The sequence below is a fragment of the Dromaius novaehollandiae genome, chromosome 7, assembly GCF_036370855.1.
Source record: "Dromaius novaehollandiae isolate bDroNov1 chromosome 7, bDroNov1.hap1, whole genome shotgun sequence".
Taxonomy (NCBI): Eukaryota; Metazoa; Chordata; class Aves; order Casuariiformes; family Dromaiidae; genus Dromaius; species Dromaius novaehollandiae.
This window is the reverse complement of record NC_088104.1, coordinates 17,017,973-17,044,228: the sequence shown is the minus strand read 5'-3', so window position 1 is coordinate 17,044,228 and position 26,256 is coordinate 17,017,973. Positions and strand designations below refer to the sequence as shown.

General features: G+C 36.1%; 1 protein-coding gene across 2 annotated transcripts in view; it reads left to right on the top strand.

Moving 5' to 3' along the window:
- The window catches only part of MAP3K2 (mitogen-activated protein kinase kinase kinase 2), a 54,087-nt gene that overhangs the window by 6,884 nt on the left and 20,947 nt on the right, over window positions 1-26,256 (top strand). For both annotated transcript variants that reach the window (XM_064514749.1, XM_064514748.1), the window contains exons 2-9: window positions 10,714-10,783; window positions 12,834-12,952; window positions 15,374-15,414; window positions 17,913-18,012; window positions 19,927-20,040; window positions 20,722-20,821; window positions 21,734-21,864; window positions 25,425-25,504. In XM_064514749.1, coding sequence (XP_064370819.1) covers window positions 10,780-10,783; window positions 12,834-12,952; window positions 15,374-15,414; window positions 17,913-18,012; window positions 19,927-20,040; window positions 20,722-20,821; window positions 21,734-21,864; window positions 25,425-25,504 — 689 coding nt within the window. In that variant the 5' untranslated portion in view covers window positions 10,714-10,779. The remainder of the gene's footprint in view (window positions 1-10,713; window positions 10,784-12,833; window positions 12,953-15,373; window positions 15,415-17,912; window positions 18,013-19,926; window positions 20,041-20,721; window positions 20,822-21,733; window positions 21,865-25,424; window positions 25,505-26,256) is intronic.

Here is a 26,256-nt window from a genome sequence, read left to right as displayed (position 1 = left end):
TTCATGGGACTATCTGTAGTCCTAGAATTTCATTCCTGAGTAGTAGTAGTCAGTGCAAAGCCCATTGTTTTCTACGTAAAGTTAGGGTTGCTTCCCTCCCCCAACTTGCATCACTTTCATTCACCTGCATTAGCTATCACCTGCTTTATTGCTCATTTATTATCTACTCTGATAAGGTCCAGCTTCACTTCTTCAGTCTACCCTTTCCTTGCTATCCTGAAAAACATAGTATTGATGCAAAGTGTATTGTCATCAAACTTTTCGTCTTGCTGCTATTTCCTGGATAATTTAGAATATGCTGAAAAGCACAGGTTCTTGTTGAACCCCACTGGTATCCTCCTTCCATTGTGCGAGCACCAATTAGGCCTACCCTCTATTTTCTATACGTAAGCCAATTTACTCATGCATTTAAGATGATTTATTCATGGTCTTTCCTCTAATGTTGTGACTGCAAAAAGCCTTTGGTGAGACTTTTTCAGCTTTGGAACTCCAAGTAGTAGACTATTTTCAGATTTTTACCCATTTGGAGTACACCAGGAGAGTTGAAAGCAAGGATCTGTTTTTGCCCCAGCCATATCTGCTCTTCCTTACTGCATCTTAATTGTCCATATGTCCGTTAATTCTAATTTATTTGCTGTAGGTCAGGCTTATTGCGCTGTAATTCTCTGGAATCTCCTTTAAAAAAACTCTTGGATTACACATGCCATTTTTGTGTCTTCAGGCACCAATGTGACTTTTAGCAAGAGGTTATACACTGCTATTCGTAACCCAGCTGTTTTCATCCTTCAGTTCTGTTAAAACTTTTTAGGCAAATGTCATTTAGATCTGATGATTTTATGTTGTTTTCTTACTGTTCGTTTCTTTCTTTTTTTTTTTTTGATGACCCTATCTACATTTGCTTCATGATCAAGAAATTATATGTCACTGTAATAATATGAATAATATGTCACAGATTTGCTCTTTGTAGAGGAATCTTCCAAATTTCTGCTGCAAAGAACACTGATTCGGAGAATTCATTTAGCTTACCTGCAATATCCTTATATCCTGCAACTGTAAAGGAGGAGGACAGAAAATGCCCATTGTAGCAGTACCTGTGTATACCACCGTATGACCTGGCTTTCTTTCTCTAATACTACCTTGTATCAGATATTTTGGGGTTCAGTTTCATGGTAGTCTTAAGCCAGTCCAAATCCATGCAGTGGCTAAACGGATGGTTCCAGCTTGAATTCTTGCTCCTTTCTTTGTGTTGGTATTAGTGCTGTGAAAGTGTCAGATCAGGGAGGTGAGCTGACTGATAGGTAACTCTCTTAAAATACATAAAAATAACTTTCCGGGTGGATCATCTGTTTGCTCTTGATCTACTTGCCTGTGAGGGTCAGCTGGAAAGAAGCAGTTAGGAAACAGATATTAACATTAGCTGTAGAAATGGAGAGGGAGTTCATCTCTCTGGCTTATTCCTCCCAGATAGTAGTCTTTCAACTCATCATGGTCACAGAACTGAAAGATGAGCTGAAAAAGACAGAACTAAACTAATTACTGGAGTTTAAGGATGCACTTTCTTCTGTATGCTGTCAGAAGTGACGTCTGGCTGACAGGTAGCATAACTGCACTTGTACTTAAGTTGAAGTGCTCTAGTTGTTTACAATACTTGGTGTGCACTGGAAGCCAGTTTTTGCTGTCATGTTACTTTAATGGTTTTTGCTTAAAGAATAATGTTCATAGATTATAAGCAGATAGTGATAGGTTTACTTTTTCAGAGAATGGCTACTCTCCTAAAATTTATTTGGTTGTTACTGGTTTCAGCAGTGTCTTCCATTTTTAGAGTAGTGAAGATTGCAGGAATCACTAATACCTGGTGAGAATAAGTAGGCTTACTCTGTACAGGTAGTTCTTTGGCTTAACTGGTGATCTTGAATCCTGTTGTAACGAGATATATACCATATTCTTGTAAGGTGTATGTGTGAACAGCCTGTGACACTTAAAAGTTTCACCTCTTGTAGTATTTTCAGTAGGGGACATGTAGCTGCATTTTTGTAATGGTTTTTGTTGTAATATCTTTAGCCCTTCTTCAGAAATACTTTGACTCCGCAATCGTAAGAATGAACTGAAACTGACATTGTTGCCATTCGTCAAAGTTTTAGCGGAAGACCTCGAAATGGCAGCAGCAGGTACTGAGAGCCAAGAGCAGCACTGAGATTTTAGAAAAAGAAACAGCAGCACCAAAATCTGATTGTAGCAGTCATTGCAGTACGTCTCATTGACATGTATTGAATTCATTGACATGAATTGTAAGGATTAAAATTTCATGTACCTGTTTTCTTTGGGAAGCCTTTTATGGTGCTGTTCATTTCATTTAAGATTGTAAATTAGGAAGGAAGTTACAAACAGTCTGCAAGTGTTTTGTTCTGTGTATTTGTGAGCGTTATGTTATCTTAACATGTTGAATAAGATTTAAACATTTTTATGATGTAAATAGTGTTAATCACTTTATGTAACATACAGCTTAGTTAATGAGAAAAAATTTGTTCTTAATGCTGTGCTGTTCAGAGACTTTTCAGCTAATGTGGTGGTGATAAATTTCCAAGACACCAAGATGATTTGGAGGCAGTGATTCAGTCGTGTGTAGCCCATTGAACTGTGTCTGTTTCTTTTTAGGATACGTGTGTGAGAGAAGCTGGTCTCGGGTACAAGTAGGGCTAAACAGGATGAACAGGAATATGAGCAGAATCAATTTCTAACTAGTCCCCTCTGTTGAGAAATTGGCAACTCTTTGCAAAGTATCAGCATAGTGTCTGAATGTCCACAACTTTCAGCTCTAGGGGCCCTTCTTCAAATTAAAGCTTTTATGTTTGTTTCATAGTATTTTTTTCTTAAAATGATGAACAGGCCTAAAGAAAACATGGCTTCCTTAGGCAGGTAAAAGTTTTGGTGTTTCTGCAAAGTCATTCTACAGGAATATCAAGACATTAGCTGTCAGAGGGGGTGCTTGGATTGCTGATGAAGCAATAATATTGTGCAGCTATAGGAAATGGAGAAGGAAAGCAGATGACTTTCGTTTTGAGACCAATTACAGTCTTACCTTTTTGTTGTACTTGAGTGGGCTTAGGAAAGGGTAGTCTATGGAGGCTCCTGGTACAGTTTGGAAAGCAGAGGTTGATTCAAAGCAGGAACTGAAATTGAAGTGTCCGGAAACTCTAAATATGCTTATCTCTCCCTATCAACTGTAAAGGAAGCGTAGGGAGATTAGTCTTCCTAGACTACAGTTACTCTTTGTGAATCCTGCTGTAACTATTAAGATATTTATCTCAAAAGCGTAATTTTGCTATAAGCTCATCTTGAACTAAATTATCTACTACTTTGCATATTTATGAGAACAATCATTAAAAATTGTGTCCTTGCGTTCTCAAACCTTCCAGGGCTTTCTAACTTTTTGGAGTCAATATCATTGTTCTTTAGGCTGATATGTTATACAGATGTGTCCAATTACAGCTTATAGAACAGCCAGCATTAAAGATTTACTCTAAGTAGGATGAGGTTTTACTTTTTTCATTGGGCCTGCTGGAGCTTACAGTTGATTCTGAAGGTTGTCTCTCAAAGCACTTTGAGAGGTGGACTGCTTTTATGGTGCTAAGACTGACTGTTTCTTTTTAAACTTTTAGCCTTCCTGCAGCTGGGAGGGCACCATCCGTAATTAGGAGTTGTATTTTATGCAAGTCGCTTTTTTTCTTCTTTTTGAAAATTGAACTCCAGGAGGAATAAATCAAGTAACTGTTCAGAAAATAAACTACAAATAGTGTCTACTGCTATACAGCTGAGCATGTCTTGTGTGATAAATTAGACATAATTCACTCTTTTTAGGCTGGAAAAGAAAGATTAAGTTTTCAATTTCAGAAATTTAAAGTCTCTGCGTTGTAGAGATCTGACACCTCTATGATGTCAAAAAAGGTTTGAATGCTTCAGCCATCCCATGCTTGCTGTCTGGAATTTTTCTGATATTCTACTCTGAATAGAGAATCTATAGGTTGTGTACGGAAGCAGGATGGCATCTTTGTATCTGTGGTGCGTTTCTATACACACAAGGATTGCATTAACCCTCTTTGCTGTTGTATTGCACTTAGATAATTATGCATTATGATTTAATAACTGTTCTGAATTGTCACTTGCTAAGATTGTCCAGTCTTGTAGCTGCAACTTTGCAGTTTCCTAAATGATTGCATTTGTGTTTGTATGCAAAAACAATATTAAATAATTATATAAACTATTTTAAACGCGAAAATGAATAACATTCATAACTTACTGGGATTTTTTTTTCATTTAAAGGTATTTAAGCTATTTAATTGTACTTAAACACATTTTATTGGACTGTGACTGCTATAAACAGTCGATTCGAATCATTTTCTTGAGCCATAATTTCCCTTTCTCATTGTTTGTGCCTGTCTTACAACCTGCTACAGACTGCCAATGGTAGCAGGAACCATGCTCGCCAAAGTTTTTTGCTAAATAGGAATATGGATCTTAAAATACCATATTTTAATCAAATAAATGAATTTCCTATTAGTTAATTAGGCCTTTTAAGCAAATAACTAAAACATAATATATTTAATCAAATATGTTGGCAAAATCTAAGTATGCTAATTGCTGTGGTTACTTTTGTTAACTAATCTGTAATCCTTTCAAGAAGACACTTTGCTTGGCAGTAATAACCGTTCTGGACATTAATGTATGTACTGTATTTTTGCTTGTAATTCCATGATAAAAGAGAAATTAATTATTGTATTAGATTACCCACAGTTCATGTTGAGTTAAATAATCTATGGCTCTGAGACCTTTCCTCTTATCCTTCTCGGTTACTTATGCAACATTTGCAGTTCACTGAATCTTCCAGATTTCCAAATACTTTGAAGTGAGGCACTTATAGTGCCTAATTAATTAATTTCAAATATTTGATATGAAATACTTTGTGATATACTGCCCCATATCCTTTTGTTGTTGTGGATGGTGAAATTCCTATTCCAGTGACATTGTGCTGTGGTTTGGATACATCGTCTTTATATTTAAAAACCAGAACAGAAAATGGAGGCTTACTATTTCTTCCAATTCTGTGTCTCCACTTGCAGCTTCGTCATCTAAATTCAGTCAGATCAGATGTCTGTATCTGATCACAAGTTTCTGTTTGCTTCTAATATGATTCTATTAAAGAAAAAAAAGTGTTGAATTTGAGTGATTTGGGTGCTATTTTAGGAAGTCCATTGTGCTCACGCCGATTTAAAAGCTGGCTCAGGGTATTACATGTTTAAGTGGCTTGTCTCCTCTGTACAACAGGTTAAAATAGCTTGAGGTTTTGAATAAAGTGTTTGATTACAGGACACAATGAGAAAGAAATTTGGGGCAAAGTTCAGAAGTGTGCTAAGATGCGTGGGGGAATCGGAACAAGACTTAAAATATTTTGAAAAACAGAATCAAGTTGTGCAGAAAATAAACCCTGAATATAAACTAAAAAGGTGATCAGTGTTGCACAACAGATTTGGGGGTTATTTTGGCTAAAGGTTTAGTAGGCATATTTGCCTAGGTGATGGCTTGAGGTTCCCTTGGCCTTGCCTTCTGTGATTTACGGGAGGTTGTGTGAGACTGAGCAGCTGATTCTTTAGAAGCAGTATTTTTGAGATAAAAAGCATTTTGTCTGGCTCATTCTCCTTTCCAGGAAGTAAGTTGAAACAATCTTATTTCATATTCTGAATATCCATTTCTACAGTTAAAAAAACCCCTAGCTGTAAGCCCCTACGGTTCATGTTTACCTGGCTCTTTGTATTGTGTATTTGTGTATAGACAAGTGTGTTTTTGAATAACAGTACTAGCAAAATTTGGTGTGTTGGGGGGGGGATTTTGGTCATATTGGTTTAATTGGCTCATGCCTGATATGATATAATCTCCAATTAAACCTTTACCTGTGTTTGGAATAATTATTGTACATTTTTCTTGTTGCATTCACACTGTATTATTTTACTTTGATGTGAGAACAGAGAGTTATGATTCTGTATCCTCTGGCTGATACATTTTAATGAAAATTTGTAAGGAATTAATATGCTTGAGATTCTTGGTCCTCTGTTGAAATAGGTTAGTAGACTTCAGCATTGTAAGGCAACTTTCTGTGCAGTTAAGGGGTAATTGCATAAATCTGGTTTCCTTATGGAATCAGGCTAAGACATTGCTTGTGTTTCTTTGTCTTTTTGCTTGTTTTAAACATACAAGGCACCATGAAAACTGGCTTATGTTCTTGTATGCTTACCTACCGCCTCTGCTGCCCTCATGATGTATTTAGGGCTCTGCTGGTTACTGTAGCTAATTTGACTCTCCAAACTTTGCACTTCTGTTATGAAGCTGAATGTTGTAGGAACCATTTTTTCTTCAGGTGAGATATTGCTGTATCCTGTAGAAGTAAACCCACCCTTTCTAACCCGCTGAATCAACTATTTAGCTCTTAGAGCATCTGCTTGCTTTTTTCCCTTGCTGTGTAAGGCTGAAGGGTCTTAATGTTTTTTTCATAACCTTCAGCGCTTTTTCTGCATGTGAACAAGTGACAAGAGACTATGGTATATCTGCCTATGTTTGTGTGCTTTTATCTCTCAGTAAATGAGAGTTAGCTTAAACCTATTGCATTTATTATAGGTAAAGTACATGCTTATGGTCAATTAGCACAGAGTTTGAACAGCTAGATTATTGTCCACATAACTTACTTGTCTACTGTCTTTGTTTCGTTTGCTGTGAGAAAGTGAAAAAAAAACAATTTCCAGGAATCACCTGGATGTTTTCTTCCTTCAGCAGCTTTCCCAGATCCTGAAAGACTTCCAGGCTCTGTGCAAGGTGGCTGAAGGAAGTGAATCATGAATATGAATCAGCATCTCCCCACCCTTATCCCCAAAATGCTGTTGCTAGGGTATTCTTTGTTTGCCACTCTTATCACATCATCACCTTTTTGAAATTCACTCTGTCATCCTTTCTTTAATTGCATTCAAATTCAGGCTGCTTGTGTTTTTTTTCAGGATCTTGACAGAATTTTGTTTTACTTTTGTATATGCTCCTGTTGTATTTTGCTGCCTCTGCTTCTCCTAGATTGTCCTTTGAGGTTTTTTTTTTCCTTTTACAACCCAGGATAAAAAGGAAGAGAAATCTAGTGTGTGTGTGTGTGTGTGTGTGTGTGTGTGTGTGTGAATACCACTGTGTATCCATAGTTAGGGTTTGGGTTTTTTCCTGTTGAATGTATCTTTTAAAATACATTGATTTTTTTTTTTGTCAGTGGGTTTTTTTTCCAGTCTGTCTCCCCCCCGATCCGTTGCTATAATAAGCAGTTAAAAACAGAACCGATTTCTCAATTCATAAAGATGAAGCCTTCATAGAGTTGATGTGTGTCACCTGCTTAATTTAAATTTTTGATACTGATTTATTTTTGAGGTGAAACTAAATGCTAACAAATTGATTAATATGTTTAGTGATCAATTGTGCTTTTTCTGGAAGAGAAAGAATGTTTGGTTAAAAGAAATAATGAGGTACAAAGTTCATAGATTATTTGGAGAAATACAATTTTTTCTTTTTAAAAGAAAAAAACAATTGGAATTAGGAAGGGAAAAGAAGCGAATGATCACTCATTTGCTTGTATGCTTCTAATGAAAGATGCAGCAGACTAATATTAAAGAATGAATTCTTGTAACCGGAGGAACTCGTGCTTCCTAAGATATTTCTTCTTTTTCTTTTTGCTTGCCCTATTTAAGCCCTGTAGCTCAAATAAGTTGAACTTCCAAATTTGGTTATCTCAGCCAGGTTGAGGAAGATATCTGGGGTATATTTTGTTTGGAGATATAACTTGTTCTTGTTTTTCAAAGTGTGACAGAAGAGTTGAAATGTGTCATAGAATTTTTATATTTCTTTTGACTGCTTACAAAAGAAATACCACAAAAGTGCTGTGTCCAAAGTGATGGAACACATTTTCGTGTTGAATATATTAGACAACTAATTAAATCAAACATTTAGGAAAATGACACTAGCTCCTATTTTAAGACAGATGAAATACAGAATTAAAAAATGTTTTGCAAGTACTTTAATAACTAGTGAATAATTCTTTGGAAGTTTTCCCCAATACCCCTACTGGTACGGACATCACATAGTGTATAAAATAATTGAATATACATTTCATTTTGCTTTTTTGATCCTTCAGCATGTAACAGAAGCAAAGAATAAGGTGTGAGGGAAAAGTTAGTTGTGGTATTTAAGGCTCTAAAAGTAGAGCCAGCTAGTTAGACCAGATCTCCTGGCATCTTGTAAGATCAAGAACGAAAGATTTTGTCTCTATTTTAAATGACATTGGCTATCATCATTTGGCAAATAAATGAAAATCCAGGCCCTTGTTTTCGTCTCTGAAGATCAGTACAAGCCTATTTCTTTTGTATCCTCGCGGTTCTCCAGTGCTGTTTTGGGGCAACAGAAGCTTTAATAGATTTTGTTTCCCGCTGGGGACAGGTGGTGGCATCAAGAGGCTGGAGCCAGCATTAGCAGCAAAAGTTTTTAAACTGAACAGATTTCTCATTGAAAAGCAGGACCGGGGGGCTTCGGTGTCTATCATAAGAGCCTCGTCTCTTCTTGGTTATTATAGAGCTTGAGCCAGACAATAGTAGTTAGACTCGGATGTTACATAGGTAAAGGTCAGGCAGTATCTAGGGGAAAACTTTACATGGCTCTAAAGTGCAATTTTCTTTCCGAAAAGCGTGAGCTTTACAGGTCCTGCCATGAGTACTGGGAGCTTTCTAATTCCACTGGTGAAATGGAAGTTGTTAAAAAGGCCGTTTTCATGGAACGGGTATGCAAGAGGTGTGATTCCAGAGACTCAAAATGAAAGATCTGTCCACTTAACCGAGATTACTTTTACATGCAGAAATATAAACAGTTTTTCTGCACTGAATATATGTACTAGTCCATGTAATAATTAAAGCTGAAACAAATACAAAAATACTGTGTAGGAGAATGGTAAATGGATAAAACTGTAAGATGTATTACTCTGGTAATTCCTGATTTTTCTTAAAACTATTTAAGAATAGTAGTGCTGTTTTGCTGGAGAAATTACAGTGTGTTTCTGCTTTGCTGTGGAAGGGATCTGTCTAGAGTTTTAGATTTTTTATAAAGCAGCTATAATAATCAGATCAAGGGTCCACCTGCCCTCCATTGTGAGAAAGATTTCTGCCCTGTTCTTGCTACCTCTTAAGTAGTTACCAATCCATGAATCAATCCTGTCTTTATCCAGTGCAATTTAGTTTCTTTAAGAGACTTTGTTAGACACGTTTTTTCAAAAGGCTTTTAATGTTGAAGAATATCAACCTGTAAGATTTGTCCTTGTACTCAGTGCCCCCTTTGAAAATTGTAATTAATTTGTTGTTAGCTAGAAAATTGATAGAATATTCGAGCAAGGAATTCTGGTGACTGGCTGGTGCTGAAAGGTGGTGCTCAGCCATGCGCTCCCACCCACTGCCCTGCGCTGGCTTCAGGGCTCGTTTGACACTCTGCTGGGGAACTAGACCAAGAGAAAATTAATGCTAAGGAGGAGGGAACAAAAAAAAAAAGTGAGTTGTGTTCTGTTGGTTTAGCTCGTTGAATGGACTTGCAGGGAAGTGCATCTGTTTTACCCAAGTGAGGTAGATCTTCTGCTCTGAGTCAGAAGAATGAATGATCCTGTGCAGCCAGGGAAAGGGAGGAAAGCCTGGGCTCTCTCTGCCTGGTGACAGCAAGCTGTTACTGGCTTACGTGCTTAAGAAATTAGGAAGTCGTCTTATAACACAAAAACGTAGAAATCTGAATTCTTGCAGTAGCCTGTCTTGCAGACAGATCTCCATGTCTGCTAAGGGATATGTCTTTAGGTTTCTGCTGTTAAGCTACATAATAATATCCTATAGAAATATGATTTTAATTGGTTCTTAATTAGTGTCTTTTTCAGTTGGCTGGTGTTGAAGATACCCCGACAGATTGGGTTTCTTTGTAACTGTGCCCTTTATATTTCTACTTTTCTGGGAAACTTGTATGTAACTATACTAATAAATTATAGTGTACATGTTAAAAAGTGATTTGGCTTAATTCCTGCTGAGGCTTTTTTCCCCTGGGGGTGCTGGAACAATTTTGTAATGCCCTTGTATTGTGGTGAAAAATGCTAGAAATTGATGATTTCTAATTTATATCAACAGCAAATGTTGAAGCCTGTAGATTTAGGCGGTGTTTCCTGACTTTCTCATATCTATTGTTCTGAACACAGAAGTTTTCAACCCTAGACAAAGTACCCTGTGGAAATATAATTGCATTTTAAATACCTGGAGTAGTGGGTATTCCAGATAGTAGAGCAATATGGCTAATAAAGCTGCTAAGCATGATTTGGGGGTGTAGATGGAGACTAAATTCAGCTTAAGTCTACCAGAACATTTATTTCAGGCTTTGTGTCTTCTGAAAGTGTATGTATATATGTATATATATCTAGTGTGTGTGTGTATATATATACACATACATATATTGCGCTGAGCCCAGAGAGGCTTTGGGGACAATGTCTGTTTTTCCACGTCGTATCTGCATATGCAATCTTATCTGAAGTTTATCTGATAAACTGCCTGTTGACAGTGAAGAGTTGACTGCCTTGCGTCATTTTGACAACTTCAATAATTGTGTAATTTTGGTTTTGTGTTTTAGGATATAAAATAATGGTAACGGGGCAACCATTTCCCTGAAGTTCAGGTTTTGAGGCTCACTGACATTATGGGTAAGTTTTGTGCACGTATCATATATTAAAAACTTAATTCTGTTGCATTTCATTCCTAGTGAAGAGCAAAAACATTTATGTAATGCCTTTTTTGTACATCCTTAGGAAATGCATACTATGGCTCTGTAACTCAATGTAATGTCTACATGAAAAGCAGTGTTCAGCTGCTTTGTTAATATGCAAAATACTTTTGGTTTTCCCACTGGAGTATAACACTGTTCCCTAGGTATTTCCTATTATGGAAAATTGAAATTCACAGTTAATATTGTGGGTATTAGGGTACTGAGCAATACTTACTGTGATCTGAATTATAATGACAATTAAAAAACCCCCAAATCTGTATATTAAAGAGCATTACTATATTGCCGTGTTATTGCTGTGCAAAAAGCTGGAACTGTCTAGATGCTCTAACTGTACTTCTCTAAATCTGTATCATGTTTCTTTAAATTTAATCTCAAGTTTTGAAATTGTACATGCTTTTTAATGAGTTGAGCATGTCGGTCTTGACTTCACTTACCGGTGTTCACACTCAAAAAAAAAAAAAAAAAAAAAACAAAACTGTGTTTCTTTGTAACTTTTACCTTCTGTTGTTATGGTAGTTTTTTCCTAACCCCATGCTTAATAATAAGATAGCTGAATCTAGGAATGAAGTACTACTTAGATTTGTGATATTCTTCAACATTATATAATATAAGATGGCTTTATTGAATTGTATTGGATACTCACTAAAGTTATGAAGTAAGTTTTGCCACAGTGCTTTGGTTGCCTTTGTATCAAGTGTGCTGCTAGTGAGTGTTGGGGATTATACCTCCCCCAACCGACTGCTAAAAAAACAGTGTTCTTCTCACTGAGCACTAGAATGCAATAAAATAAGTGAGCCTTTTCAACGGTGGCAAGTTCTGAAGGGTGTTTTATTGTGGGAATGAAGGAACTGTCAGCTGCGAGAATGCCATCAGTCTTCTAGTAAAACTTGCCTTTAGGGATTTACTTATCCTAGTAGAGTTATGAATTATGACAGCATGACTGGTGGTCAAAGTTATTAATTTCCAGGCCAACTTTCTGATCTGTTAGCAGTCTATTAAATTAGAAGACTGAAATCCCACAAACTGTATTTCCTGATTTGATAAACATATTTGCTTATATTTGAATGGAGTGTGAAGGAATTCTCTCATCTTCACTGAATACCTGGAGCGTTTGCTTGCTAATAATTATGCCGAGTTCTTTTCAGGTTCATATTTGAGAAATACTGATCTTTGTACGTCAGAGGATTTAGTTATTAATTCTTCTGCAGTCCTGTTGATTATGAAGTAGCATGAAGACATCCACTGAACAGCTTCGTAGAGAAATTGTTGCCCAGTGTTCTAGATACATGTTAAATATAGTACTGCTGTTGCGACAAGGAGTTAATACAAAGGAAGAGTGCCAAATAAATTTTGTTTACAGTGATGGCCACACAGACTTTTGAGTGCTCAAGTGCTGTACTGTTGTAAGGAGTGGAGGTGCTCCTCTAAGAGTGTCTGTGATGATGCTTCCTGTGTGCATGACACTACCCGTTTAGGACAGAACAGAAATGATACTCAGAATAAAGTCTTCGATTTTTTTCCCTTATGTTATGAACTAGAAAAAAAGTATTACTGCTACTTCGGATCTCATCATTTTTCCTTCGTATTGTTTGGACTTTATTTGAAACTGAGTACATAAAGCTTTTTCTTTTTTTTTTTCCTTCTGCATAATACAGCCTACAGTTCTGTAGAGATGAGGAAAGGCTGTCAATCTTTGTTATGACCTCGTTTGTTTTAAACTTACCTTTTAAGTATATTTGCTGTTTAAGTCGTTTATTTCCATAGGCCCTGCTTATGATAACATATTTGATTACAGCATGGCAGTAATTTTTTTTTAAATTGGCAATTATGTTTTGAAGTCTAATATTGACTTTTGGATTTTAGAGTAATGGCTGCTTAATAGTAAAATAATACAGTAATTACTTAAAGTGTAGCAGTCATTTAAACTTGTCTTTTTTCTTTTCTTTTCCCCTTCATTTTGTGAGCAGATGAGCAGCAAGCTTTGAATTCAATCATGCAGGATTTGGCTGTGCTTCATAAGGCCAGTCGTCCTGTATTGCCCCAGCAAGAATCAGGAAAACCAAAGTCATCTTCACCTAAAAAACAGGTAATCTTTTAATATTCTTACTAACCTGTTGAACACTGTATATCCTGCTGTGCCTTCTGTAATTATTCTTCTTGCCAGACCAGTGAGCATACCAAAATGGGTTATTACAGTCTCCCACATGTGCTGCCATTTTCTTTGTTCATGTTCTTAAATTAGCAGCAAAGTGAAACAGCAGTATTTCAGGACAGATCATAGTGTATGCTTAAATGACTCTAATCCTGATAAAATACTCCTATGATCTTCAATTTTACATGTATGTAGAATTTTTTTTTTCAATTGACCGGTACTAGATTCTATATTAAAATGTCAAGGTGTGCTATTATCTTTCATTTGAAATGCTTCTTCAGACTGAATTTTATAGTTATATTAGATTGTGTGGTTGTTAACTATGTCATATTAAAGGATGCCTACACAGCAGCAGAAAATAAATTTCTTCGCTTCATCTTCGGGGTATGTGGAGAACGTCTGAATTGTTTTTTCTTTGTTTGTTCATATGTTAGAAATGTGAGTTCTTTTCAGCAATGATTTTTTTTTTCTTTCTTCCTGTAGATACAAAAGACAGCTGGAAAAGTAGTGAACACTTGCACTGATAGAGTTGAACCATGATAGGGAGAGTTTAGGAGAGGAGGGTACATGGATTTTTAGCCAGATTGTTACAATAACCTTATTGAGTTAATATGTCTATTCAATTGGACCCTTAATTGGCAGTCTTATATTTCATGAAACTTCAGGTTGTACAGTCTGTGCTTAACCTGTTAAGTATCAAATCATTTGAATATATTTAGCTCTTAAACCATCAAAAGCTTATTGCTAAGTTTGTATCTTGTCCTTCTGTGGTTTAAAAGCAGTAGAGTTCAGTATATTTAGTAAACAAATGGTGCTTTACTGGCATCAGAGAATTCACTTCTGAATTGTAACTTTAGGCATTGAAGTAAGGTGCATATATTATTCAGAATGATCTGCATATAGTAAATGCTTAGAAAGTTGGAACAAAAACAGTTGAACCATTCCTGAGTTTTAAAGTGGTAGTGGTGAGGGACAAATATGCGTTTGTCATTCTGTTTAGATTTGCGAACTTTCTGTATAAATCAGGTACTTCAATTGGAAGATGTAGCATTTTGTTATTTGGACATAATCTGTGGAGTTAAATGCCTTTTTTTCTGATAATAGTTGACAATACAATTTTAATTTTAAAACTACAATTTTGCGAAACAGTTTTATTTCCATGGAACTGCAAAGGTTTACAGGAATCTTGATTATTGGGAAATTAATTGCATGAATGCTGCATAAAAGCCCACATCTGTGGGTTTTTATGGAAGTGCTTATGAAATGAGGTATGTTTCTTAAGAAGCCTGTCACATTTAATCCAAAGTGTGATCTAAATCCTGTTCTGACTAGGAAAGAAGTGCACACTGTATTTTTTCCTGTTCACTTTCCTTTTAAGAAAGTGACAAGCAGGCAACCAATACTAATCTAGTAGGTGTCACAGATTTTGTTTCACTCAAAGTATCATTACATTTTCAAGGGAAACAGGTCAAGAAATGTGCAAATAGTCTTAAATTCAGCAGCTATTATTTTGGCCTCTTATGTTTGTGCATTACTACTCATTTATGTTGCTGTCTTGCAAAAATTGGGAACAGTACAAGTGAAATCATTCACTAAGTAGTGCCCAATATCTTGTCTCAGGAATGTTTGTTGGCTGGCGGGAGCTACTGTAATAAATATTTTAAAATGTGCTTGAAAAAGATCCTTTCCTTGTATCTCAAAAAAATCTAACCTCTTTTCAGTTCATTTTCTAAATATAAATGATGATGATTAAAAAACATACAGTCAGAAAAAAAGCTCCTTTATACATAGGGAATGCGCTTATATTGTTCAGCTCCTGAAGTAAAAAGATTGGGTAATGAACTAATGAAAAATATTAAGACTGCATGATTTAAGCTTAAAAGAATGAGAATAATTGTCTTCTGTTGCTGTGAAGTGAGATGTTTTGCTTATGCCTATATATTACAGGGCACACAAAGGGGTGGTGGTGAACAGATTATTTTAAAACATTAAATTTATTTTTTTGTTATTTTTCATATCACTCAAGCGAGTGCCGATTCAAGATACAGGGTTCTTTGGTAACTGGTTTCATGCTGAATTTGAAATGAATCTGTTAAAATATACTGGTTGTAACTGGTGTGTTTACCTATAGAAGCATTCATTGTACTTCTGTTATTTTTTTTTAACACACTTTAAGCTTCTATCTGATAGCAGAGTTTGCCAAAATGTTTGGTATATCAGGAAAGGGATACTAAATTAGTATGAACTGCCTAAAGATTATACTTACGGCCTAGGATTACTGAATGGAATTTCATGGCTGTGGTTAGAAGAGGTGGTAACAAACTAATAGTTGTTGGTATATCTCTTTTGTTACAGAATGATGTTAGAGTCAAATTTGAACATCGAGGTGAAAAAAGGTAAGGTGGGAATACAGAAACAATCTTCTCTTTTATGATCAAGAACTCACCCAAAATCTATAAATAAAGTTTCAAATAAACTATTCAAAATGTGGTTCAGATACTTGAGTGTTTGGTTTCAGTTTAATTTGGATATAAACACAATTTAAGCAGAATTCAGCTGTTCAAAGTATGGACTCTAAGTGTACAAAATTCAGAAGCATCTTAACTTAGCCGTGCCTCACATGTCTTTTATATTTTACCCTTCAGATAGATGTTTGTAGCCTAGAACAATTACTTAGATCACGAGCATAGTCCTTAAAAAAGAGTAGACCAGTAAATAAGTTTTTTTTTTTTTTCACTGCATTATTATACCTAAGTGCATGCTAATATATTGTTATTCTAACACTGGAGTAAGCAACCTAGGTCTTTAAACTCAATAGTGAATTATGCTTTGGAGGAACCAACCTGAGAACCATAATGAAAAATTTATTAGAATTTGTAACAAGATTATTCAGGAAAACACCTACAAGAACAATCAGTTTAAATTTATTTTCATTTTGTGCATGAGAGGTGAACATTGCATGTGCTTGAAGTGTACTAACTTCTCTGTATATATCTCTGCTCTGATGGCTGCTCAAAACCTTTCACCTTTACTTTCAATTTCATGCACAGCTGCTTTGCAGACAGCTTGTTTTGTCTGTTTGCCTCTTTCTGAAAATATAAGCCTTCATTGTACCTACTGAGAAATGATTATGAATTAATATCTTTGAAAATACTTATTTAAAAGGGAAATAACATCTTGATAATGTTCTTTGTCAATTGAAATGGTAAACCCTTTAATCAAGAATTGCTTCGCACTGAAACTTGTACTTCTTGTTGCCGTCCTTAAGGATGTGCAATAGATCAGTGGTGCATTCATGGCAGTTGCAATATGTGGCTTCTCTTTACGGGAGTTAGAAAAGAGCAGCAAGTTCACTAGTTGTTAATGTTCTTCAGCATCTTTCTATCGCCCTTCTGAACATCACATGTAACAGTGCATCATTAATGGCTGACTGTTATAAGTAATATGGAATAAATGAGTCTTTACAAAAGCTTTAAAACTTGAGGACTTTTCTACCTAGGGATTTATTGTGAAATAAGCAGAAGTATGAATTTTAAAGGGAGAACTATTGTTTGCTCACTCTTGAGTCTGCACTAGGAGAATATAGTATATCTTAATTCATTTTTACAGTGGACTAAACTAAACAATCCAGTATGAATACAAGCATGAAGTGCATTAAATAGCTGTTATTGGATGCTGATAAGCCTAACTCTATCCTGAATTGTCTGAAGTAACTTGAATCTTCTTGCCTAGGGATACCGGGCAGACCAGGCACTTTGCTCAGCATCAGCTCTAATACTTTTGTTGCCTAAGCATGTAGACCTAAAGATAAAATAATGAAATGATGCAAGAAAAAATAAGTTATGCAATTGCTTTCTCACTAGTTTTTCTAAAAGGGAAGTGGAAAAGAGAAGTGATTCTGGAGTTCCTTTCAGTAGTGAACGTGGCAATCTATACCAGGGAACGTGCACTCTAGTGGGGAGAGTTCCAGACCTGCTAAGCAAATAGCTAACTACAGTGAAAACTGATTTTTTTTTTTTTTTTAATATTTGGAAGCAAACTAGCTTCTAGCCTTATTTCAATGAGAAAGTATTGTTCCCTGAGCAGTGTACTAATTAAAACACCAATAAAAGGGACAGTCAGCCTTTGCTAGTTTTTCTGCTTCACAGAATCTGAGTGTTGTTTCTTCTTTGAATGTGTGAATTAAATCTGCCTCACTAGCTTAGTAACTTTTTAACTTTTTTTTAACTTTTCTGTTTTGATGATGTTCTTTCTCAAATAATAGAATTGTTTCCTGTAGTGAGAAGTCGGTTCTGGGCATTTTGGATCATTCGTCTTGGAGAGACATGCAGTTAACAGAAAATCTGAGTCATTGACAGTTGCATGATTTTTATGGGAATGTATTTAAAGAACCACAGTCAGTGTGCATGGACTCAGAAGTTTAACTATGTAATTTATTGTAAAGATGATATTTAGTTACCTTCTACAGATACAGAGGTCTTCTGGACATGTGAAAAATGAGGACTGTAGAAGTAATTCCTTTCTGCTGCTTGTGCTTGTCAGCCTATGGTACTCCAATGTTTTACTTCTATTTTCTGAAATAGAAAGTTTAGAATTTTCTAAGAATTTACCTGCAGAATGGAGTCGTGCAAAGCATTAACTTGAGAAAGAAGCCAGAATGCAAGCAAATAAAATACTCATAAGGGGATTTGATTTTATGCTTGACTATCCTTTTTAATTCTTTCACTGCTTTTCTCTCTTTTTTTAATGATTGAAAATACAGAGGACAGTGAATAGAACAGACACTCTTTGTTTTTAGTAATAAATTTAATTCTGAGAATATTCTTAAGTAATGAATTACCAACTTATCTTGAGTAGTGGACAAAAATTCTCTACAACTTAAATTGTCTTTCAGGATCCTGCAGTTTTCCAGACCTGTCAAGCTAGAAGATCTTGCAGCTAAAGCTAAAGTTGCTTTTGGACAGACTATGGATTTGCATTACAGCAATAATGAGGTAATAATCTGTATTTTCTAAATTCTCAATCTCTTCTTTGCTGATTATTTCAGGATAGGGATCTGCTCTCATTAGCAGTGTGGACCAGTTCTGTCATGAAACTTAATTCTTTTATGAAAGCCCAGATTTCTAATGTGTGTGCCCTCAAATATATGTTTGTCTAAATTAATGTAGACAGGAGATGTATGAAGTGTTTTATGGGGAAAGTCGTATGTTAATGGATCAAGTCTGAGACTTCTTTGGGAATGAATAAATTCTGTTCTTGCTCTGCCATCGTCTTGTTGCGAGGCTTTGGGAAAGTCTTTCGCTCTCTGAGCTTTGTCTTGTTTGTAAATTGGAAATAATGTTTCTCTCTTGTACATTGATTTTTAGTGTTACTAGGAAATTGCAAAAATACTGTTTTGTAACATTACATTGGAGAACTGGACTCAACTGTTCTGCTTAAAGTGTCTGGTTGGCAAAGATTTTCTGGCATCAAACCAGTTACGTCTGATCAAGATACTTCCAGCTTTCCTTTTGAAGTATAGATGGGATTGTTAATAGAAAATGTGTTTAGGGATGCAGGATCAATTCTTAGGAGTTCATTCTGGTTTTGGCCTTGAGTCAGCAAAATACTTGAAGGATTATTTGGACGCTTAGTTATGCACAGTGTAGTTACTCCATTTAATCTGTATCTCTGCTGAAGAAGATTCCTGTAATTGCTGTTTGTTGGTTACTAACTAGCTTACCAGGCACTTCTGTGAAACTGATCCTCAAGATGAAAATTCCTACAGAAGGCTTCTGGAGATTAGGAAGGTCAGAGGAAATAGGCATTTATGATGCTTAGCCTCAGCTCCTTTCCCGAGTAGCTGTTTAGGCATTTGAGCAGGTTTTCTACTTGTCGTCATCTGCTCCAGTTGGACAATCATTCCATCATGTTTCAGAAGTGTGCTGGTAATAATCTGCTATTAACATTAGAACTGCAGCATAAAACGAAGAGTATGCTCATTTCATAGTTACCAAGACCTTCCTCTCTCCATCTGTTTGTTTCTAGCCATAAGGAAGACTTTTGAGGTAAATTTGGTCTGCACAGTATCTGTTTTGATGATGTCCTACTTGACTGGTCCCTAAAATTTTCTATATGATTTGTTTTCTTTTTGTTTAAACAGTACTGTACTTCATCTGTTGTTGTACTGGAGTATCATTGAGACTATCTGTTTACAGATAGAATAGATTTTTAAAAATCCATATTATGCTGTTCCTTTATTACAAATAAGTTGTAATTTACACTAATCATTGTAGAACTCGGATCCCGAGTGCATTTTAACTGCATGTAATTACCTGTTCTAAAGAAACACGTATGCCTAAAAAAAACATGTACGCCAAGTTAATTCTAATTAATTAGAGCCAAGTTAGTTCTAGTAAGGACTGCATTTGTTCCATGTGGCTCTCATCATGCCTGATACTTTTCCTTAACAAATTCTGTTATTCAGTGGAGAAATTATGTAAATAATACTACTTCAGACAAACATAGTTGTAATATTTATTGTGGGATAGAAAAATAGGACTTATTTTTATTCATACTTTTCATGTGCTTGCAGTAATTTTGAGGATGGAAAATACCTTGATGCTGTTGCACGTTTTTCTGAATCTGTAGAAAATTAAGCTGTATATGCAACACAGTTGTTTCCTCATTGTGAAGGCTTGTTCCACAATGCTGTACTCTTTGAAAGCAGAATTAAGGTTGTGCTTTAGACTTTTTTCCCTGTACATTTTGGTGGTAACTTGACACATCGTTAATAAATTTTATTTTCAAGTTATTTGGAATGAAAGGAAAGATAGTATCAATTCACTTGTTCCCCCTGCTCTTAACTTCCTCTTTTCTTGTATCCCATTTAAGATGTCTTTTCTCTCTCTCTCTCTTTCTTTCTGTAGCTTGTCATTCCATTAACCACACAGGATGACCTAGACAAAGCTGTTGAACTGCTTGACCGTAGTGTTCACATGAAGAGTCTCAAGATACTGCTTGTAATACATGGAAATACACAGGTATGATTTGACATTCTAAGTGTCTGTCTTTCCTCAATTTTCAGATGAAAATGTAACTTGTATCCTTTGTTAAAGATGACACTTTTCTCATTATTCCGATAGTAAAGATTCTGATATTAGAGATTGCTTCTTCAGTTTTCTTTATGCATGTATTAGTATTTTGTAGTGAGTCAAATTTAACTTTTCATGAATACCATTCCTCTCTTTGTGTATGCTCCTCCTACAGTGGTAGAAAAGTGTTCCTTACTAGAATGATGATATGATACAAATTTGAGAAGTGCATGGGGAATTTTAAGCAATTATTGTTGTTTGAAACCGTTTTCTAAGTGAGATTTCAGGTGCCACTCCTCTGTGGAAAGGTAAATGTTGTAGAAAGCAGCAAAACAGTGATCTGTAAAAAACAGTGGTCTGTAGCCTGAATAATGTTATTTTGATATTATCTAACACACCATAGTCATGATACTGATAGGATTCTGAATACTACTACATAATGAACAATTGTGTTTAAACTTTATGAATGAGCTACTAAAATACAGAAATTTTGGTATAAATTGTCTAGCTTTCTTTCAGCTGCTTGAAAAAAAGGATGCTTTGCATGAAGCTTTTACATATTTGTGAAGTATTTTTATTGTCAGGAGTATAAAATAAAAATCACAGTTTGTAATGTATACTCATTTTTAGTCGCCCAGCGTAAATAATGTGGAACCCTTGCCCTCACTGGAAGATTTAGATAATACAGTGTTTGGTGTGACAGAAAGAAAAAGGCGGCTTTCTGTAATAGGTAAGCTATATGTTCCAGTACCTTTAATTGTAAGAACTTCTCTTTTGTGATATTCTTCGTGAAGATCTCGCGTTCAACACAGATTGTGTATGTTTCTCTTGCTCATCATTGATTCTTGATACTATAGAGTCTGCGCTCTGAAATGCTGTAGCAGTGAATTTCTACTTTTAGGAATCAAAGGTGGTTTAAACTTGTAGTATAGAAAATAATAAAAAAAATCCACATGGAAATAAATCTATGTAGAATTGTTTGAGTTAACAGACAGGTTAATTTTATATTCCCTATTGCTCATCTGAATTTTATGATTCTTTTCTAGTATATCTTCATATCCTGAAAAATTAATGTTAATACTACCATTTATTTTCAGATATAGAAATGAGTTACCAAACAAATTTGTTTATATGGCATTATGTTTTTGATAGGTATTAGACTTTCATATTTTTTTAATCTCAGTGTGCAAACTTATTTAAGATACTTCTCTGGTAGTGGTATAACCTTTTTTCATGTTTTCAGGTTGGTATGATGTTAACTTCCAAATTTAATTATGAAACTAGAGTTTAATGAACAAATTTTTTCAGCCTATTTAATTTTTTGTACATGTATACTAAATATATGTATTCATGCTTTGGAGACATAGCATGCTACAAAGAAAAGTTGAAACATCTCAAGATTTGGAAGGAATTAGTTGACATGGGAAAAGAGTGGATGTTTTTTTGTTTTGCTCTCAAGCTTTCATAATTCCTGGATTACAGGTTTTAAATGCTATATGTAAGTCTTATATTGAACAGACATTTGGGAAATATCTAAAGGAAAAAGTGATCCAAGCAGGCTCAGGGCCTATGAAGCATTTGAATAAAGCCTCTGCGTTTTGCATTAGCGAAGGGATTCTTACTACCCCTTTTCTTTTAAAAGGCTCTAATACTCGTGATAGGAGTTCACCTCCCCCAGGATACATTCCAGATGAGCTGCATCAGGTCGCCCGAAATGGGTCCTTTACCAGTATCAACAGCGAGGGTGAATTCATTCCAGAAAGTATGGATCAGGTATGTGTATGACTTATTAAAGTTCTTTGTGAGTGAGACTGATGAAATACTAGTTGTCATTCTGTTGGAAAAGTTTGCAGACTGGCTAAGAAAGTGAAGTGATAAAAATCTCGTGTCGTTGTGGGATGACCCTGGTGTATTGGAGAGGTGATCTGAAATAAACGTAATGGTGTTGAAGGACGGTTTGAAAGTTCTGCGTGTAGTTTTGAATACTCATCTGGGCAAACAGAACATGACATGCAGTGCACATTCTGGGGAATCACAAGCTGAATATGAATTGTTGATGTGATGTTCCTTTTGAAAAAGGCAAACATCATATTGGACTATATAAGCAGTAGTACTGTTTGTAAGACACCAGTTCTTTTGCGCTGTGTGGCATTGATAAGACCTCAGCTGGATTACTTTGCTTTTCAGCACTGCTCTTCAAGAAGGATATTAGAAAGAACAGAAGAAAAAAAAGATGAGGTGCAGAAAACATGATCTATGTGAAGAGGTTAAAACAATTATGATTGTTTAGTCTTGTAGAACCTGGTTTGTCTCTGTAAGTCTTCAAATATTTGAATATGTTGCTACAGGGACAAAGATGATATTGCTCTTCATTTTCATGATAGATAAGTAAGCTAGCACTAGGTATAAATTATAGCAAGAGATGTCTAGGTTAGAAAGCACAAAAAAGCTTTCTTCTAATGAGAAGGATACCTAAACAAGATTCACTCCACAACTTCCTCAGATAATCTGTATCAAGCAAGGTTTTAAACAACAGATTGGATAAGCATCTGTAAGAAGTTATTTGGACTCAGCTGACGGTGTTTTGGGGAAGAGGCAGGGGGTGGAGATGGGCCTGGTCTAAATCACCTCTGAAGTCCTTTCCACAGTTATGATTTTTTTGTGAGGATCATAAATGCATGGTATTTTATTCCCCTTATCCATGTGCTATGTTGGCAGCATATCAACTTACTTAGCATGTATAAAAATCCTGCTCTCTGAATAGCAATATTCCCCTTAAAAACAGTCAGGAAGAGATGGAGGAATGTAAGGGGTCACAGAATTGGCAATGGAGAAAGAGATATTTTAAGGGAAGAAAGAATAGTGGTGCTGCATACCCAAATCATTTCAAGTTCTTGTTGACTTTGGCACTTTGTTCACAAATGGCAACAGGCAGTGGTTTTTATGAGTTGAGTAAATGAGAGACAGATGATAGAATAAAAATAGAGCAAAGAGATTGTGCAACAAGTTGCACAATGTAAATAGCCAAGCTGGGAATAGAGACTGCATCTCCTAACTTCCAGACTGATCACCACGTGGTCACATCCAGCCCAGGCCGAGATTCATTCAGAGAAAATGATTACTTTTGGCGTGGGCAAAGTCGTTCTTGGTCACTGACTGGTCAGATAGACAGATGAGCTCTGAGGGCCAGGATGTCATTCACTCCAGAGTATTTAAAAAAACGTGTAACGTGTCATGTAAGCATCACTGTGTGAGCTGTCTGCAGGGTTTAAACACAGGAATTTTACTTTCATAAGAAGTCAGATGAATTCAGCCTGAGCAGCCATAAGGGTGTTGGGACTCCATATCCTCTGTTCATTCCCTTTCCCCTAAGCTGCCGCTGCACGTTGTCAAGAGCTGAGCGTGCTGCTTACATCTGTTGAGCCTCCCCGGCCCAGACCGGAAGGGAATTCGGGAGTGGAAGTAGAAGAGAAGAGAATGAATGATGAAGAAACCAAAAACTTCCGCCTGGCAGTGTGTGCTGTGCTGCTGGGATGGCAGCGAGGGAGAGAGGATGGCCACTGCCTCCCCACGGAGCTTTGCTGCCTCTTGTGCCCTCCTGTGCTTGCTGCAGTGGCAAGGCCTCCCCTGTGCCGCGCTCGGGTCTGTCGCAGCTCAGCCAGTCGGTCTGTTCTTCTTGCTCTCACAGCAGCCCCCCTGCTCCTTCCCAGGGAATGGGTGATGGGTTAGATATGGAAGCCAGGGGCTGCCATTTGGACCATACTGCATTAAGCTGTAGGGGTAATTCATCTGGCAGAACCAGTTGACTTTTTTTTTTTGCCTTTTTGGGTGCCCTGTTCAACATGAGAAAAGAGAAAGATAACTGCTGAACCTATGGTGAATGTTATCCTTCCCAATATGGAGCTTATTCCACATGTCTGAATTTGCAGAGTACAAACTTGTTCTCTGGACACTATTTCTTTAAAAAGTCCTTGATGGGTACTCAACAATGCGTGTTCCCAGGATTTTTAAGATGCAGCACAGACCACAAAAATTGGAGGTGTAAACAATTAACAGCAATAGACTGCTGTCCAATTCATAGAAAATAACAAATAGGCTATGTAATATATTGCAATAAATTATATATTAGGAAGCTTAGAACAAGCCCTAAGACAACAGATAAGCTTTTCAGTCTGTTTTTGAGAGGTAGGCTGGTTAAATTGACAGGTGTATGCTAGATTCAAGATCCACATTCTGTTTCCAGTTCTTCTGAAAAATAACTCTTTAAAATATTTCAAATTCTTTTGCTGCAAAAGAGAAGGGAGTGATGTTTGCCTGTCATTGCACTTTGGGCATTAAAGGTGGTAGTGTGCAGTAAACAAAATGAATATCAGCCAGTACAAACAGCTGGTAGTCAAGAGTCACCTCTTGACTACCAACCCACTTCTGTTTTTTCTAGATTAGAAATTGAACAACAGAGAAAGTAGCATTGAGTATAATTTTCATTATTTAATAGATCTGGCCTAGAATTTCAGATTTTATGACTTTTTCAGACTGATAAATGGGAGATTTCACACAGCTCATGAATATTGATTATTAGGTCATCAGAAATGTTACAGGAAAAAAATTTGGCTTCAGTGCTTTTTGTAAACTCCAGTTTGAGATTAAATGTTTATTTTAATTGAAATGGAGAATTTTGCTTTGGATGAAAAAGAAGAGCATTTATAAATTTTATGTGTTCTCCCTCTTTCTCCTTCCATTTTCTGTTCAGTTTTATTTCCTGCACAACTCATTTGGAGTCTTAGAGAATATAATTTAAAAGCTTCTCAGAGTATTCTATTTCTGATGTTTTGTGCAGCTTAGTTGCCCAGACTTAAATCACTGCAGAGATGATAAGTTGCATCCATGACACTCTTTGTTATATTTGAAGTTCTTTCTTTGGTGCTGACAACACTTTTTTTTCAAAACACTGTCAAAACTGACCACTGTCAAAATATCATTTAGAGGTCTTATTTTTGTTATTTTGTTAAGCTACTTTCATTCAGGTATTGTTACGTATTAAAATAGACTACAGAGTATGCAGGAAGAATGTAGCATTATAACTTTTAATTTCCAGAACATGATAAAGAATTCCCTAATTATATTCTAGTTAGATGAGAGAGAAATGACAGAATCCATTCAGCAAAAAGAACTGCACGTAATGGAGGTTCAATTACAGCAGCTAACTTTTTGTTGGCTCTTGTAATTAATACAGTTTTTGTTTTCTTTTATTAGCAGCTTCAAAGCAAGACCCTTAAAGCATTTCAAAAAACAAAAACTTGAACTTGTTGGTCTCTCTCTTTGTTATTTATTAGATGCTGGATCCATTGTCTTTGAGTAGTCCTGAAAATTCTGGTTCGGGAAGCTGTCCCTCACTTGACAGCCCTTTAGATGGGTAAGAATTACTTAGATTCATTATCTATTTTACTAGATTGCTTAATGTACCAGTTGTAACATATAATAACTCTTCAACTTTTACTGACCTGCTTCTAGAAATTCTTCCGTAAGTTACAGAACATTTAGAAAGCGTATTGAAACTTAATTGCTTACTAACGCATGGAAAAGAGATGTAGCCCCCCCCCCCCCCAAAAAAAAAAAAAAAAGAAAAAGATTTAAACTTGAAACACAGGACTTCAGATGCTACAACAAACAACGTATAAAAGTTTTTACTAAATTTTGCCAGGCTTGTTTTTATATTATGATCCCTAGCAGTGAGCTGCCTGATTAGGTTTACATTTCTGAGATACTGTTATATGTAGGAAACTTCTTCTTCCAAGGATGGTGGTACCTGATTCAAGAAAGGGGGTAGAATCATTTAAAGACTTCAACAGGCTACCCTCTCCTTTTCTTTACAATTACTGTCCATTCCTCTCTCCTTGTTCCTGTTGCAGACTTTCCACTTATTTTTCCTTGTTTAAACCCGCCAGTTAGCAGGAGGCAGCCTGTACTGTGGTGGATCTGGAGCTCTGTTCTGATTGACCTTTCAGGAGATAGGTCTGTTTGAGAGGCTCACTGTCCACAGTTTCTCAGCTGCCAGGTATACCAAACAGAATATACTTCTGTTTGGCTTCTGGTGGGTCAGGCAAATAACTTTGAGTGTTAGGTTGTGCAGATTGACTACTTGTTTATTTAATACAGGTAAGCAAA